Source organism: Amborella trichopoda, chromosome 3 (genome assembly GCF_054954075.1).
Source record: "Amborella trichopoda isolate Santa Cruz 75 chromosome 3, AtrichopodaSantaCruz75HAP2 v2.0, whole genome shotgun sequence".
Taxonomy (NCBI): Eukaryota; Viridiplantae; Streptophyta; class Magnoliopsida; order Amborellales; family Amborellaceae; genus Amborella; species Amborella trichopoda.
Genome location: NC_142338.1, coordinates 50,256,733 through 50,275,401, shown reverse-complemented (window position 1 = coordinate 50,275,401; position 18,669 = coordinate 50,256,733). Strand labels below are relative to the sequence as shown.

The following is an 18,669-nucleotide window of genomic DNA, read 5'->3' as shown; positions in this document are numbered from 1 at the left end:
ACCTATTTCTTTTAAGACAATGATGTCACAATTACTTACAATCATCCGATGTGAAATCCGATATCTTGGGTATGTCACAAAGTTCGAAAAATTTTCTCTTGAAATTTGAGGTTGATCAATGGAATAAATGCAGCCATCTAATTTCACATGTGATCATCTTGTACCAAAGATGTATACTTTTCCATTTCAAATTATGAAGTCCATCGTTTACAAATTGAAAAGTTTCATGAACATCCATCTTTAAGATGGACATTGCAGAAAGACTAAAACATATGTGAATGGTTCATAAAAAATAACCCTAAAAGACCTTTTAAAGTTTTAAAAAAAAATATTTTTTATCATATTCATGGTCACCTTGGCCTAGTTCATAAATCCCTAAAAATATTAAGAAGTTTGGATCACAAGGAAATCAAAATAAAGTGGGGTCAAGGGATAGGGCTAGCAAAAAGCCAGGCCTTAGCGGCCCAGGCCCGGTCTTATCTCAATATGGGCTTGATAAAAAGGAAAATAAATCAAGGAAATTAAAGACAAAAGAGGGCCTCTGGCCATACCCTCAATAAGATAAAAAGAGCAGTAAGCCTGTTGGAAGTTGATGGACCTTTCATGATTTTAAGAAGAAAGGGACCAAAACCTTTCTTGTGAGAAAACCATAGCAGCGCTTGCGCTCTGCATTACCAAACGCCCTCTAAAAATAGGAAATTTCACATGACCGAGTGAGTGTACATGAAGCAGTAACGCACTATGCTAGGGATCCTCGCTTTGAATCTTCAAATTGACGATAATGATAAATAATACTTTAAACATTGCCAAGGGCTTGAAATAACATAAGAACGTTTTTTATCTCTGGCTCACCAGTATGATACACCACAGGGCAATCCACTGTCCACATCAAAGAGATTATTCATACTTCCCAATGGTGGATAATCACCCCAATATTCTAATTTTAAGGAAAAAGTTTTGATACCCAAATATCCTCAAATTGATCATCTTCACATCAAGATATATACATAGATGAGAGAAAAAAAAAGGATTTCAAGTTTTGGAAAAAATACATCTTGTAATACATTTTTGGACCATCAATTTTAATGATTTTCAAGTTTTTATAGATCCGCTCGATCTACACTATTTTTTAAGCTTTAAATTTTATAGTTAAAGATGAAAATATACTTTAAGGACATCACAAAGATTTCCAGTATTAAAATTGCATTTCTTGACACTATTTGAAGGTACGTTTTACTTTGATTGCTTAGAGCCTCGGCACTATACAAACCTTACCCTTCTATTAATCTTCATTAAGGTGGTCACTAGTGTACCATATGCAATACACCAGTAATCTGTGTTATGGTTTCTTGATACAAGCAGGGTGCAAAGGAAATAAGTACCATGAAAATTATAGTTTTAAAGGCAGTTTGATGAACTAAGGATAACTGATTGTTTCTCGAAGGATAGGTACCATTTAGCAGCATTTTGTAATACAAGAGTGACCAAAGAGACTGAACAAACAACTCTGTACCATTTAGCGATGTTTAGATGCTGAGGCATAGCACCATTCTTTCCTCTTCCCATTTACAAGGGAAGATGGGATGGGAGTAACTTCCACTATTCATCAGTGAGACATTTTCTTTACCCAGTTATTAACAAAACGCTGCCCAATGGAAAAGATTACCAGTTTTCAATTCTTTCACTTAGCAATAAACGTCGCCATTGTTGTTCTTGTGCGAAATACAAATTTGACCTCCATTATTACTGCACATTTGGAACAAAAAGACGGCACCTAAGCAAACAGAAATCTGATGTTCATGACTCGTGGAGCCTTCCATAAAAGTCGTAAAAAAAAAACGAATGTCGAGTAATGTGTGAACTTGGTGGTTGAAAGATGAGTAGGGCTAGGGGCAGCTAAAATCAAAGTAAGACGAAGCAAGTCCTACTAGGAATCTCGCCTTCTGGTGCAGGTTGGTCTCCCCCATCACTTCTACAAACAAGCTCCTTCTCAACGAGTTCCCATTCAAGAATGTGATCCTCATGTCATCCTCCTTACCCGCACCATCCACCGCGAGCAGAGCCTTAAACCTCTGCTCGAGCGCGGGTGTCATCGCTCTCACCTCTATTTCCACCCTCTCTGCCATCTCTTTCTGAGCTTTAGATGTGCCTTTGGCCCATGAGAGATCGAACATGGTCGGTTTTCTATTATTGTAGTTAAGGAGGACATGCAAAAGGGCTGAGAAGAGGTAGGGATGGCAGCCACCCAGCCACAAGGAGGAGCAGGGATCGGCGTCACGGAGTGGATTGTGGGCAAGACAATGTATCGGCTCCGCCAACACGGCGACATCTAGTATGTCTAACAAATCCATGAAGTGGGATTGGAGCATGGTCACGGGTTTGCAGAGGCACTTCTCGATGGCAGCATCTGCGGTGCCGCCACCCGTCTTGTGGAGGCGGACGCAAGAGTCCATGGCGCGGCGTAGGGAGGGCAAGAGCCTGGTCCCCATACACTTTACCCACTCATTGAAATAATCCTTGAAGAAGAATCTCAACTTCTTTTTCACCACGTTGCCCTTCTTTCTGGATAGGCAGCATAGATTTTTCTTCATGCTGCTGATTTTGTAATCTTAAAAAAAGATAAACAAGAACCAATCTATCATTCCCTCTTTGCAGAATAGAGAGAAGATCAGAGATAAGGAAATATGGAGAGGACGTACCTGTCGAAATTGCAAACAATATCTTTTTCAATGGAGAAAGAATTCAACTGAGAAAGAAGAATTCAACTGAGAGAGACCAGAATTAAGCAGAGGAGAGAAAAGGAGTTCAGCAGAGGAGAAAGATGAGAAATTCAGCAGAGGAGAGAAAGATAAGAAATTCAGCAGAGGATTGAAACAAAAGAAATCGAGAAAGATAACTATTACCTACGTTTGATTATATACGTTGAATAGGATATGGACTCGTATTTAATTAAATTCTCCTATTTAGTTGGACATCTTAACTTAATAGGATTCCTAGTTACCAGATTTTGAGAATTTTTTTATTTTTATTTTGTTTACGTGGTTTTGGATTTATTTCATTTCCACCAATTATCCTTTTATGCGAATTAAGATTTTAGATTTAATCTTTATTTCAAATTAAACTAAAAAATAATTTCCAAATGAGAAAATACAAGAATCGATAAATAATTGGCAACTTCAAGTACTGGACTTAAAACATGCCTATATTCCTAAGATTATCATGCATTTATCTTTAAAATATATTAGTATGCAAATTGTATGTTAATTTTATTGTTTAAATCGAGCTCTAATAGGGAAAAAATTATGGCAAGTTCTTTAGATTTTCAATAAAAGTTATAGCTTCTAATTTCAAGCTTCTTTTTTTTTTTTTTTGAAAAAATATGGGAAAATTGGCCAAGATAGAGAGATGGATAGAAAAAGAACGAATATGGAGAGAACGCAGGAAAATTAACACCGATAGAGAGAAGGACGGACAGATTTGGTTTTTCAAAATTGCCCTTCAGACCATATTTTTTTTAGTTAATTACTTACAAACCTTAAAAAAGTAAGAAAAATACATGATGCTCCACTTTTAGCCAAAAATTACCAGAAAGGCCAGTCAATGAGCGGTTTTTTTTTTTCATGTTTGCCTCTGCGGTCCAAGGTTGAAATTCTCGAACCGTTTTTCTAAAAATGATTTAAGTTGAGGTCCGAGGACGGACCGCTTTATTTTTTAAAAAGCTTAAGTTGCGGCCCGAAGCTCAAATTCTCGTATTGCTTCACTTTTTCAAAACTTAAGTTGCAATGATTCAAATTCTCGAACTGCATTTAAAGGAAAAAAAAAAAAAAAAGCTAACCAAGAATGCCATTTTCGAATCAAGAAAATTAACCAAGATAGAGAGAGAAAGATGGACTGAGAGAAGGAAATATAATGAGAACGCACCTGAATTCGTGAACAATATCTTCTTGAATGGAGAAAAAATTCCAACTATTATTCCTAAAATTGCCCGATCTAACTGCTAACTGCCCGGTTAGATCGGAACCTATCAGTGACCGGTTCCGGTTTTGGGCGGTTAGGGTGATCAATCGGTATTTTTAAAAAAACAAATTCAAAAAAATGTATAGAAATTCTCGAAAATAAGTTAAGGAATTTGATTTATAATACATTTTTAAATATTCTTTACATTATGGTAAAGATTAAAAACTGTTTTGGTTATTAATATTCATTTTATATTTTTCCATCTTTTTTAGAAAATTTTAAAAATAACTCTTCGAAAATATAAAATGGGTTAAAATCCATTTTTTTCATTAATTTTTAACTTCATTTGAATGTGTTTTGTTTTAATCATTCTTTATATGCTTTTTATATTTTAGTATATTTTTTTTGTATTTTCTTTTTTTTTTAACACTTTTTTGACCGCCCGAAACTTGTCCGATTAAAACGGTTGAATAGGTCAATTTACCAGTTAAACTGATTAAACCGCTTTCAGGCCATTGTTCGATTAACCGTTCCAGTTCAACTTTGAGAACACTGATTCGAGCTGAAGAGGAGAGAGATCAGAATGAAGCAGAAGAGAGAGGAGGGCAAAAAAAATAGCGAGAGACGGGATGGGTGGGAGGGAAATTCTGTTGCGTACGTTTGATTTATATCTTGACTGCCGTTTGTAGTTGGGCATTACCTCATTTTGAGGAGTTTCTTTTTTTAATTATATTATCACTTCCTAATCAAACGAACCACCTTTAAGTGACTTTGGATTTATTTCATTTCCACTAATTACTCTTTAAAGAAAGCGCTTTATGCCAATTTAAATTTTAAACTTAATGTCAAGCTAAACTAAAAAATAATTTCAGCAAAATACAAGAACTGATAAATACGAGAAAAGTTTCTATACTTCCTCCACGATATAGAAGATCTATGCTTTCTCTATCATCCAGCCGTCCAATTTTTATCAAAAGAGCCTCTCATCATTTGATCTTAGATCCGACGTCTCAAAGTATTTTACTTTTAACTTTTTTATACAAATTGTATGAATATATATAATATGTTATGTGCCATCTTCTCAATTGGGTGCATCCAATGGTTTAAAAACCGGATCGGTGACCCAGATCGGGCTTTCAAAAAACAGATCCGGATCGACGATCCGACGTTCCAGATCGAGAATCGGGTGAATCGGTCAGAATAAAGCTTCAAAAAAATCCGAAAAATTTATTAAAATTCATTATAAATATTGTTTTTTAGGAATTCAATAAAAATGAGGGTACTCCATTAAGAATTTTCATGTTTTTGAATGAATATGCGAATAATGATATGTTCTTTCCCTGCATGAACCGCCATTCAACATTTAATTTACATCACACAAAAGGATAAACATAGAATTATCATGAAATAAGTATATCAACATACATGGACTGCAATAAAGTATAAAATTAGTAACATACGATCTAAAAATAAAATGATAGACCACGTTGTTGTTCTTCTTGGTCACGCTGGTGCCATTGATTGAATTCGTTTGACAATTCATTGATTCGATCTAAAAACGAATCATCGATATTAGCGGGCGTCTGACTATTCCCAAATCCCTGAGTGTTAGTGTTTTATTGTGTTCTCAATCCAAAATCCCCGAAGCTTGTCCATCCTTCATGCTCACCTGCACTGTCGTGCTCATCCCTACACTGTTGCAGTTGGGACTCGATATGTGAATAATATGGCTGGGATAGGGTGGCCTCAGAATCATCATCTCTCTCATTTTCTCTTAGACCCCTTTCCCACTCTCCCTCATTAGGTGCAATATCACCAACATATTGTGGATACATTGGCTGGCTACTTCCTCTTTCATGCTGCTCATCACTTTCTTCAATATCTTCATCACCGATAGCCTCAAGGAACGCTCTCTTGTGCAACACTGGCTCCTCCTCTTCTACTACCCATTGGTCTGCTGTGTCTGTGACAAATATTGTGTCTAAGTCTATCGGCCCATAGTCTTCAAGCTTCCTTCTTATTTATCGCTCTCTGAGGTTTAAATTATAATGAACGTAGACTAGTTTATGAAGCTTCTCAGAAGCGAGTCGATTCCTCCTAGTAATGTGCAACCATTGGAACGTACTCCAGTTGCGCTCACAGCCAGTAGCAGAACATGTTTGGGAGAGCACCTTGATTGCTATCCTCTTTAGGTGAGGTGCATCAGTACCATATATCTCCCACCATTCAGCTGGATTAAAATGTAAAAGCATTGTAAGGGCAAAAACAATTCATAAGATTACATATATGAATAAACAAAATATCAGCGAGGGGATAACCTGAATCCATCATAGTTCGAGAATTTCTGGCAAGTCTAGTTCCGAAGGATCCTATAGCATCCCTATACATCGCAAGCTAAAACAAATATATTACGTTTTAGTGCATTATTCCTCACAAATATAACAACTCAATGAAGTTCTTACCCAAACATTAAATAATACCTCTTGTATTGCTGCTACTTGGTTTCGATGGCTTCTCTCCAACCTTGCAATAATGTATCTGACCCCTTCCATAATCTTGTGGGGTTGTTCAGGTGTCAAATAGAAAAATTTTGGGTTGAAGTAGTAACCTAAAAAATATATAGGTAGAAAAATGTCATTTACAATTTCATAAAAAAATGATTTAAACTGAAACATTGTAATGATATAAATATATATTTACCAGCATAATGAATTGGACGTCCAAATTTGGTGTTCCACCTCTTTTCTATAATCTCGATCACTTTGCTAGTAAAATTACACTTCTCCCCAATAGCTGATTTCGCCCTCTCAATACCTTCATAAAGGATACCCATGGTAGCTTTCTTATCAGTATCCACCATTCTTAACACCGTGACCAAAGGGGCGGTGGCCTCTACAACACTGGAACATCGAGACCAGAACAGCCTATTTGAGATTATGTTATCCACTTTTATACCGGTACTAGACTTCGAGAGGCGGTCATTTAACCACTCTTCACAAGTAAACAATCTCTTTAATGCACCTTCAGATTGTCGAATGGAGTCCACAGCTAAGTAATCGGTCGCAAAGCGGGTTATGGCAGGCCTGATTATCTCTTTTTTCTTAGAGTGTTCTCTAAACAGAAATAATATTTTAGAGTGGTTGTATATAAATCTCGACACCAACCTTGCTTCATCTAGAGTCTCCTTCACAATTTTGATCTCACCGATTTCCTCTAACATAAGATCGATGCTGTGTGCAGCACACGGGGTCCATACTAGATGCTTCCTCTTATCCATCAACTTGCTGCCCACAGAAACACATGCACGCGCATTGTCCGTAATAAACTGGACTACATGCTTATCTCCCACCTCCTCCACTATCTGATCATATAGTCGTACGTAGAAGTTTGCATCCTTCTTCGTCCCTGATACGTCTTTGCTAGACAAAAAAGCTGTACCTTTTGGGGAATAGGCCAAGAAGTTTAAAAACTCCTTTTTGCTAACTTTATTCAACCAACCATCACTCATGAGAGTAATTCCTGTCTTTGGCCAACTCTGTTTATGTTCTTCAATCTACTTTTTAACTTCCTCTACCTCTTCATCTAATATTGGCCCACTGAGCTCATATGCCGTCGGGGGTTTTACCCCGGGCCCGGCTCTCTGGATTGCACTAACCATAGGTGGAAAATATGGGTTATTAGCTGCATCAAAGGGAATCCCTTTATCGTAGAACCATTTACCAACATATCTCCCTAACATGTTTCTTGTACCTTTAACCATGCCTTTTAGGGTCATCTGTTGTGACTTAGGCTTTGAGAGAAATGGGTCTTTACGACCATGACCTACAATATTGGCACTCCTAGGTAACTTAGAAACAATTTCTTCAACAACTGATTCTCCTTGATACATATTGCCACCAACCCCTCCATACATATTTGAGCTGGGCCCGCCATACATGCTCGAGCTGGACCCGCCATGCATATCTGAACTAGGCCCACCATGCATATCGGAGCTAGGCCCACCATGCATGTTTGAGCTAGACCCACCAGGCATTTTAAACCCACATTCCCTCTGATATTGTTCATGTAAACTCAATCTTGTGGCCATGTCCAGCTCATTATTATATTGCTCTTCTAGGTCATAATTATATTGCTTTTCTGTATCATTCCTGCTTGATGGTGTATATAAACTAGCTATCTCCTCATTCATCCTATGTTTGGCAATTTTTTTACCTTTGCTAGCATTAAGAATTGCCATCATCTGTTTTTTTACATTACTAGGGACACTAGTGCATGCAGAAACTTCTCCCTTAACCCCTGCCAAGTGTTGCTTGAACCTATGTACCCCACTACTTATCACTCTTTGACAGTAATTACAAATAATTTTGTCTTTCTTGTTGGGATCAAGTCTGACCCCATGTTGCCATGCAGGGTCTTCTGTAGATCTTGACATGATTCAACTGTTTTAAGATGTAAAAAGTTTAAATTAACCTGACAGTTCAAAAAGAAAAATAATCACCATATGTAGTGATAATATGTTGCGGTAGTTCATGTAGTCATATTCGTTGTTATTTGTTATTGCAAAATACCTTTTTTGACAATAATATTTTCGTACATATCAATTACAAACATTTAGAATAATACAAAATGCAAGCTCCAAACATGGCTACAACTCAATTATCAAGAACATACATTTTTTGCATTAAAAAATTAATAATAAAAACAATTCTTCAAAGAGCCGGCTAACATCAGTCATTCCAACTAAAAAATCCATGAACAACAGATAAAAAAATACAGTTTTGTATTGAAAATATAATAACATGCATTTTTTTGCATAAATAATCCATCAACATACAATTTTTTCAACAAAAACTTTAACAATAAAAATTTAAAATATGGTTTAATACCTCATGATAATTAAAACCTTGTCACGATTTTCACATCTTTTCGAAAAATCATCATTTTACAAAAAATTCAATCATGGAAAAAAAAAAAAAAAAAATTACAGTAAACTCAAACAATAAAAATTAAAAATTGGGTTTAATACATCATGATAATCAAAACTTTATCACGATTTTTACATCTTTTCAAAAAATCATCATTTTTCAAAAAATTCGATCATGGATAAAAAGAAAAAAAAAAAAAAAAGTACAGCAAATTTTCAAAAAATTCTATCATGGATTAAAAAAAAAATTAACAAATTTTCAAAAAGTTCGATCATAGATTAAAAAAAAAAAATCAAAAATTTTCTAAAAATTCGATCATGGATTACAAAAAATTCGATCATGGATTACAAAAAATTCGATCATGGATTACATAAAATTCGATCATGGATTACATAAAATTCGATCATGGATTACAAAAAAAAAAAAAAAACATAAAAAAACAAAAAATTCGATCGTGGATTACAAGAACAGAAAAAAACAATTCGATCATGGATTACAAAAAATTCAATCATGGGTTACAAAAAAAAAACAAAAACAAAAAATTCGATCATGGATTACAAGTAAAAAAAACAAACATTCCGATCATGGATTACAAAAAAGTCGATCATGGATTACAGAAAATTCTATCATGGATTACAAAAAATTCGATCATGGATTACATAAAATTCGATCATGGATTACAAAAAAAAAAAACAAAAAAAAACAAAAAATTCGATCGTGGATTACAAAAAAAGAAAAAAACAATTACATCATGGATAACAAAAAATTCAATCATAGATTACAGAAACTCTATCATGGGTTACATAAAAAATAAAAAACAAACAATTCGATCATGGATTACAAAAAAAAACAAACATTTCGATCATGGATTACAAAACATTCGATCATGGATTACAAAAAATTCTATTATGGTTACAAAAATAAAAAATAAAAAATAAAATTCGATCATGGATTACAAGAAAAAAAACAAACATTTAGATCATGGATTACAAAAAATTCGATCATGGATTACAAAAAATTCTATCATGGGCTACAAAAAAAAAAAAAAAAAAAATTGTTCTTCACAGAGTCGTTTTACATAAGCGATTTTAACTAAAAAATTCACCTTTAAGTGAATAAATTACATCCAATTGAGTATATTTTCTGATAAACAACAATATAAGGAATCAAAACCCTAAACTTTTAACACATTATTTCTAATATATCATGAAAACAAAATCAAAAGGCAGAAAAAAAAAAAAAAAAAACAGCGGAATTTGGTTCCGCAGACATCTCACTGTTCATATCAAATTTCTTGCTGTAATTGACCAGATTACGTAAAATTGAAAATTTTAAATCATACTAGACACAATAAAGATTAAAAACCCTAATTATTGAACTCATTATGTTCAAAATATGCCTTGAAATAAATCAAATGGCGGAAAAAAAAAAAAACCCAAAGTTCTTACCTGTTTTTGTGAACCTAAGCCTTCAATCTCCAAAAAACTCTGTTTTTCTCAACGATTATCACAAATTAGTAACAAAAGGTTTTGATTCACAGCTTTAAGATCAAAATGCCTACAAATTTTGAAAGATTCATGCCCTATTTGGCATGAAATTTCAGAAAAGGCGGAAACCCTAAACACCGAATTTTTCGTGATCCAAAAACAACCAATTTTTTCACCATTTAATCCTTGAAAAAGCTGAATAAAGCTGTTTACAGCCTACAAATCAGATCACATGCCAAAAAAAACAAGAAAAATGATCAAAAAATGACAAATTTCAAAGAATCCCGTGAAGAACACTGTGCAACCCGTGTTCTTCACGGACTCGCCGATTCCGCACAGTGAATCGGCGAGTCACTGTGCGGAATCGTCCGGTTCTCTCTAGAACCGGACGAATTCCGATTTTTAAACCGATCCGGTCCCTTTTCGCAAATTCCGAGTCGAACCGGGCGAGTCCGGTTCGACTCGGCGTTTTTTAAAACGCTGGGTGCACCTATAAAAAAAGGTTTCAAAGGGTATTTTGGTTATTTTATTTTATTAAAAAAATTATATATTTTTCACTAGTGCTAGTTTAATAGAAGATTGGACATACAAAATTTGGTGTCAATATAGTTTATATAGAAAATTAAAAATAAAATAGCATAGAAACATGACATTATGATCGGGACAATCTTAGCCCTCCATTCAGAATGGACGGTTGGATAAGGGGAAGTATATAAGTTTTCTGTTGTAGGGGAAGCATAGAAGCTTGCCCGATAAATAATCGGCAACTTCAAGTAATGGATTTAATACATGCCTATATTCTTACGATAACCATGCATTTATCTTTAAAACATATTGCTATTCAAATTGTTAAATTGACTAGTAGGGACAAAATTATGGCAATTTTTTTGGATTTTTAATAAATATTATAGCTTCTTATTACAACGCTTTTTTTTTCCTTAGATATCTTTCCTGACGAATTTTTAAAGCATCTTTAAAAATTTTAAACGTATAAAAATACCATGACAATATAAATAGGAATATTAAAATAAACAAAAAGTCATTTTCTTTCAATTATATAACAAATAAAAAATCTATTTCTTTCAATTATATAATGGGTGCGGTTTCAATAAGGTTGCAACCTTAAACAATCCAATTAAGGCGCACCTCCAAATTTTATTATAACATGTAATTTTGATATAAAAAATTATTAGTATTATCTAAAAATGTATTTTCACGTCTAATTATAAAATTTTAAACTCCAAAAATGGTTAAAATCATGTAGATCTATAACATGTGAAAATCTTGAAAATGGATGGCCTAGATAATGTGTTGCAAGATACCTTTTTACGACTCCTAATCTTTCTTTTTACACATGCATACATATATAAGATATGGATGGCGCCTAGAAAAAATTATAATTTTAATTTTCAAGGTTTAGTTTACTTTTTCACATTCATGATCACCTAGGCCAAGATGATGAATCTACAAAATAATTAGATAGAAAATTAATCTTTAAAATGCATTTTAATGGGGAACCGTATATGTACAAATGAACCGCCCAACTCATAGAACCCCGTCAATATGTAAATCCGTATCATAAAATTACAAAGTTCTTATTTTGTCTTATGCCGTAACACTAAAATATTCAAATGGGTATATTGTAGACTTTTAAATCTACCTTTTATAAAGACTATGATATTATTTTTAGATTTGGCATATTATATAAGGGAAAAGTTTATATGAGGTTGCAACCATAAAATGTGGAAGTACAAATGCACCTCAAAAATCCTTCGAAAAAGGTTGTTTTAATGTTGAAAGACCCTCTAATTGATCATCTCGACATTGAGATGTATGAATGTGTAAAAAGAAAGATTTTGAGTCGCAAAAATAGTGCATCTTGCAACACATTATCTAGACTGTCCATTTTCAAGATTTTCATATATTTATAGATCTACATGATTTTAATCATTTTTGGAGTTTAAAATTTTATAATTAGACATGAAAATACATTTTTAGATAATACTAAGAATTTTTTACAGGTTATAATAAAATTTGGAGATGCGCCTTTATCGGATTGTTTAAGGTTGCAACCTTATTGAAATCGTACCCTTTTAGATAAGGAAAAAGTTTATATAAAGATGCAACGTTATAATGTAGAACTACAGATGCACCTCAAAAATCCATCGGAAAAGGTAGTTTTAATGTTGAAAAACCCTTCGATTGATCATCTCGACATCGAGATGTATGACCATGAAAAATAAAAAGATTTTAAGTCTTATAACTAGTGCATTTTACAACATATTATCTACACCGTCCATTTTCAAGATTTTCATATGTTTTTAGATATACTTGATTTTAACCATTTTTAAATTTTAAAATTTTATAACTAGATATAGAAATAAATTTCGAGATAATCCTAAGAGTATTTTACATCAAAATTATATACCATGATAAATTTTGAAGGGGCCCTTTAGATAATGTCCATTTTTAAGATGTAGTTGGTAAGTCAGTGGACTCTTGCACCCGCTAACTCATAAAATAATTATCTTTTAGATATTCCAAACTACGAGGTCTATATTGTACAAAACGAAAAGTTACACGGGCCCGATGACCCACAAACGTCCATCTTCGGGCTAAAAAACATGTGAATGGTTCATTTAAAATATGCTTCTGTTTAATTCAGGAGGTGGTTTGAATAATACTGCTTGTTTCTTTCCTTCAATCTTCTCATGAGGTTGCCGAATAAAGTTTTCTATTCTAGTAGTCTGATGACCTATAGATTTTAAATATAGGTTCGTATAATTATTTTGCTCAATCATATGAGGTAGTAATTCTATCCTAAGTGTACTAACACCCGAAGTCATTTTGAATGGAGTGGCTTTGGTTTTTGAAGTAATTATTTCTTCTGCATCCGTTTGACAAGTTCCTTTTATTAATATACTTTTCTCAGGCATATGGATACTAGTTGTTTGTCCTCCTTCAATCAAATTATATGTCTGATATTGTTTTTCAAGGGTATTTATCTCAATTTTTGGGACTTTAATATTTTTATCTTTTAGTATAGTAATAAGTCAAATAAAAAATTCAATATGTTGTTTTTCTTTCTTTAAGAATCTATTATATTTTTTATGGAACATACCTAATAATTCTTCTGAAAATTCCTTTAGATACCAATTTCTTATTTTTGTATTATGATCAGCCGAGTAATCATTTTTTAGATATTCTAAATCTATTTCTTCCTTTCTTGCAGGGTTAAAATTTGAAAATCTACTTCAAAGAAATTTTGATCATTATCAATCCGAGTATATTGGGGTATTTGTATATTACTACAGGTTCTGGTTAAACCCTGGAATCTAGGTTCAGGAGTACGTCTCTGTGGGGTTATAACAGAATCATTTATGGTTTCTAATTTTATTCTTCTATTATTAAATTGAATTTCAATATCCCCAAATGGATGTTCAACAATATGATCACGATTTTTATTACTTGGAGTTTGATAATGTTGGTTCTCATTATCTATAGACCAAGTTTCTGGTAAACTTATCTGAGACTATTTTATTGTCTTAAGAATAATTGTATTAGATTTCTCTATATTAGTTTGAAAAAATATTGTTTTACCCTTAGTATCTTTGTGTACAACATTGGGACATAAAGTGTTCATGACTTTGTAACATATTCTATAGACTAGAGCTATATTTTGAGATCCCGGATTCATGTCGAACCCTTGGGTTTTAAGGTTAAGAGTTAATACTTTTAATATATTTGGATCATTGAGTGAGACATAATAATTTGGGAAGCAATCGAAATACATTGGTCCACTGCACAAGCTGGACACTACTATTCCTAACAATGAATCTGAAAATTTATTGTGTCTATTGTCTCTTAGACATAATAACATTGAGTTATTTAATCCTAATCTGGTAAGTGGTTTAATTGCTATTTGAATCAACCCTGTATGTAAGTATTTGTATTTTTTATTTATATGAGATTGTATTATCTTATTTGATAATAACTGAAAATCTTCTTATTCCTGGTTAACAGATAATGTTTCTTCTACTGTTTTTATAGCATAACCAGTTGTTAGTTCAAATGATCCTTTTTTATAAACAGCAGTTATGGGTAACTTTAGAATATTCCAATTTTCAATCTGTTTTACAATATTTTCTCTCAGTATTTCTTCATTATTATTATTATTATTATTTTATATATATATATATATATATATATATATATATATATATATATATATATATATATATATATATATATATATATATATATATATATATATATATAATGCAACTATTTATTTTTTATATAAGAAGATCACAATTATTAATGATTGTTGGATGTAAAATCGGGTGGTTGAGGATAGACCACTGATTGAGCACAAAGTCCAAACCAAAACTTCAATGTTGTGAAATATTTCAGACTATTGAATTTCACATCCATTAGTTAAAAAAGATCGTGACCTACTTGTACCAATAATAATGGTCTCATAGTATAGGATACCATAATAAAAGGCAAAAGAAGGAACTTTATAATTTTATGATGGGATTTAGATATTTCAAACGGGATTGTATATAATGAGACCTATTTCTTTTAAGACAATGAGGTCACAATTACTTACAATCATCCGATGTGAAATCCGATATCTTGGGTATGTCAGCAAGTTCGAAAAATTTTCTCTTAAAGTTTGAGGTTGATCAATGGAATAAATGCAGCCATCTAATTTCACATGTGATCATCTTGTACCAAAGATGTATACTTTTCCATTTCAAATTATGAAGTTGTCACACCCCAAGAATTTACAATACTATTATTCCTGAGATGTGACGGACAAAACATATATACATCTATTGATAGGACAAATTTACAGTGGCGAGGTCTTACATAGTAAATAAAGAAAGCTAGCACAACAACAGTATCTTCCAAAGTTGATCTTGACTAGCACTCAAAATGAATCCGTAGTTATCTTGACAAAATGTTTACCATAATTTGATGAGTTTGGCTACTCAGTAAGTGATCATCATAATCCTAAAAATAATCATGATTGAAAGATATCAATATTTTTCAAAATGAGATCTATTAACAGAAATGCATCAACAGTTTCACTTTCAATATATGCATAATTAAGTATAATCCGAGTAATTGAAATGCTTATAACACTTTTAGCGGCAGTACATAATTCAAAGGATTTCACAAAATACCCTACTGGCGTCCCAAGTAGGTCACCTATATACCCCATCAGCGTCCTGATGGGTCCACTTAATCCCTATCGGCGTCCCAGATAGGTCCACTTAATCCCTGCAGGTCCACTTATACCTCACAGGCGTACCGGATGAGTCCACTTAATCCCTTCCGGCGTCCCAGATAGGTCCACTTATACCTCACCGGCGAACCGGATGAGACCACTTGCATACTTAAATTATTTATAAATCTCTTTAAACATTCAAAAGCAGCAATATCATGTACTCAACATATCACTGAGACCATTAATATGAATTTCACTTAAACCATTAATAACAGTCACTCTCTATAATATTTCAAAAATAACCAATCAAATATTTTGGGCTCAAATTTAGAAAGGTAGCAGTTTGTAAAGGCATTCTAGCATAGTTGCCAATTTAATATGTCTAAAAAAACTCTTATAAAAATTCAAGAATAAGGAATTATCACAATTTATGGAATATCAATTCACAAATAAACATTTCACAACAATACTATAATCAATTGCAAAAATGTCAATTTTTAAATAATAAGGCAGTCATTTGCACATGAATTTTACAATGTCTAAATATTCAAAACAGTAGAAAGAAATATCACAATTTTACTAAAAGCAGAAATATCACATTTATTTCTACCAATAGACAAGAAAAATAAATAAATTTATTTTTTTAATTTACAGCATTCAAAATTTCTAACATAGATAAAATATCACAATTTTTATTAAAAAGATTATTTTTCAAGATAATGGGGTCACGTGCGCATAAAATTTATCGCGCCTAAAATTCATGATAATAAGCAGAAATAATTATTTCATTTCATTTTTAAAAAGAATGGATTATTTTTCGAGACAATGGGGTCACTTACACATAAAACTTATAAAATAAAGATCCTGGACGGAAATATCACTATTTATTAAAAACAGACTATTTTTCAGGAAGACAATGTCACTTACCCACAATTATTTGAGAGGGAGCTTCCGATAAAAAAATTCGGTTCGAGAGAGAGATCTCAAAATTTTGTTTTAGGGTGGGAGTGCTCACATCCCCTATTTAAATTCTTATAACGTATTATTATATTATTTTATTACGCTCTACCTCATACCTGAGGTGTCGCGTTAATAGTCTGCTTTTATCGTACGAAAACCACGTCTGCTAAAGGACGTTGCCAGCTGCAAGCAGCAGGAGGCAAAAGCAGGCAAAGCAAAAGTTAAACCAAAGTAAAAGTTTTGAAAATAGTGATGGTCCCCAAGGACCATCATACTCAATCAGACCATCACCTATTAAAAGCATCATTTCCCCCTTTTTTTTTTTTTTTTTTTTTTTTGAAATTTTAGGATTGTGACATTCTTCCCTCCTTAAAGAAATTTAGTCCTCTAAATTTGTGTACCTGATTACTGAAAAAGATAAGGGTATTTTTCTTTGATTTCGTCTTCTCGTTCCCAAGTCGACTCTTCTCTTGAATGGTACTGCCATAATACACGGACTAAAGGAATCTCCTTGTTACGCAACACTTGCACCCTTCTATCCAGTATCAAAATTAGCTGCTCAATGAAGGATAGGTCCTTCCTGATCGGTAAAGGTTCATATTTTAAGATATGGGACGGGTCGGGCTGATATTTTCGTAGTGAAGATACATGAAAGACATTATAGACATTTGCCAATTCGGGTGGTAAGGCAAGTCTATAAGCGACACCTCCGAAATTTTAGGATTGTGACATTCTTCCCTCTTTAAAGTAATTTAGTCCTCTAAATTTGTGTACCTGATTACTGAAAAAGATAAGGGTATTTTTCTCTGATTTCGTCTTCTCGTTCCCAAGTCGACTCTTCTCTTGAATGGTACTGCCATAATACACGGACTAAAGGAATCTCCTTGTTACGCAACACTTGCACCCTTCTATCCAGTATCAAAATTGGCTGCTCAATGAAGGATAGGTCCTTCCTGATCGGTAAAGGTTCATATTTTAAGATATGGGACGGGTCGGGCTGATATTTTCGTAGTGAAGATACATGAAAGACATTATGGACATTTGCCAATTCGGGTGGTAAGGCAAGTCTATAAGCGACACCTCCGATTCTTTCTAGGATTTCAAATGGTCCGATGTAACGTGGGCTCAACTTTCCTTTCTTGCCGAATCTCATAATGCCCTTTATTGGTGAGATTTTTAGGAAAACTCGATCACTTTCCTCAAATTCAAGATCTCTCCTTCGGTTATCGGCATAACTCTTTTGCCGACACTGAGCTGTCCTGAGCCTTTCACGAATTAATGCTATTTTATCTGTGGTTAATTTTTGGCCCCAAAAGCTTTCTTTCACCAACCTCGTCCCAACATATGGGTGACCTGCATTTTCTTCCATACAGGGCTTCATATGGTGCCATCTGAATACTGGCTTGGAAGCTATTATTATAAGCAAACTCAATCAGAGGTAAATGGTCATCCCAGCTTCCTGTAAGGTCAATAACACAGGCCCTCAGCATATCTTCCAAGGTTTGGATAGTCCTCTCCGATTGTCCATCAGTTTGGGGGTGAAAGACAGTACTAAAGGCGAGTCTCGTCCCCATGGCTGACTGTAGTCTAGCCCAAAATTTAGAAGTAAACCGAGTATCCCTGTTCGATACAATACTGACAGGAACTCCATCCAACCGCACTATTTCCTTAATGTACAGCTGAGCCAGTCGATCCAAAGTGTACGTCGTGTGAATCGGTAGAAAGTGGGCAGCTTTGGTTAACCGGTCCACAATGACCCAAATGCTATCATGTCCTGAATTTGTTCTAGGCAAGCCAGAGACAAAATCCATAGAGATGTGCTCCCATTTCCATTCTGGCACCGGTAAAGGCTGCAACGACCCAGCGGGCCTTTGATGTTCAGCTTTTACTTGCTGGCATGTTAGGCATTTAGACACAAATAGTGCTACCTCTTTTTTCATATTATTCCACCAGAAGGTTTTCTTCAGGTCTTGATACATTTTAATACTTCCGGGATGTATCGTATAACGAGAATGATGTGCTTCTTCTAAGATAGCTTTCTTTACACTCTCATCATTCGGGACACAAACCCGACTTTTGAATCTTAGCAAATCCTCACTACATA

General features: G+C 33.7%; 1 protein-coding gene across 1 annotated transcript; it reads right to left on the bottom strand.

Moving 5' to 3' along the window:
* Positions 1-1,718: 1,718 nt before the first annotated feature.
* LOC148782933 (protein INAPERTURATE POLLEN1-like) lies at positions 1,719-2,735 on the bottom strand. The gene has a single exon (XM_088862161.1). It carries the CDS (start codon positions 2,589-2,591, stop codon positions 1,887-1,889), a length of 705 nt encoding a protein of 234 aa, XP_088718287.1. The 5' UTR covers positions 2,592-2,735; the 3' UTR covers positions 1,719-1,886.
* Positions 2,736-18,669: the final 15,934 nt, after the last annotated feature.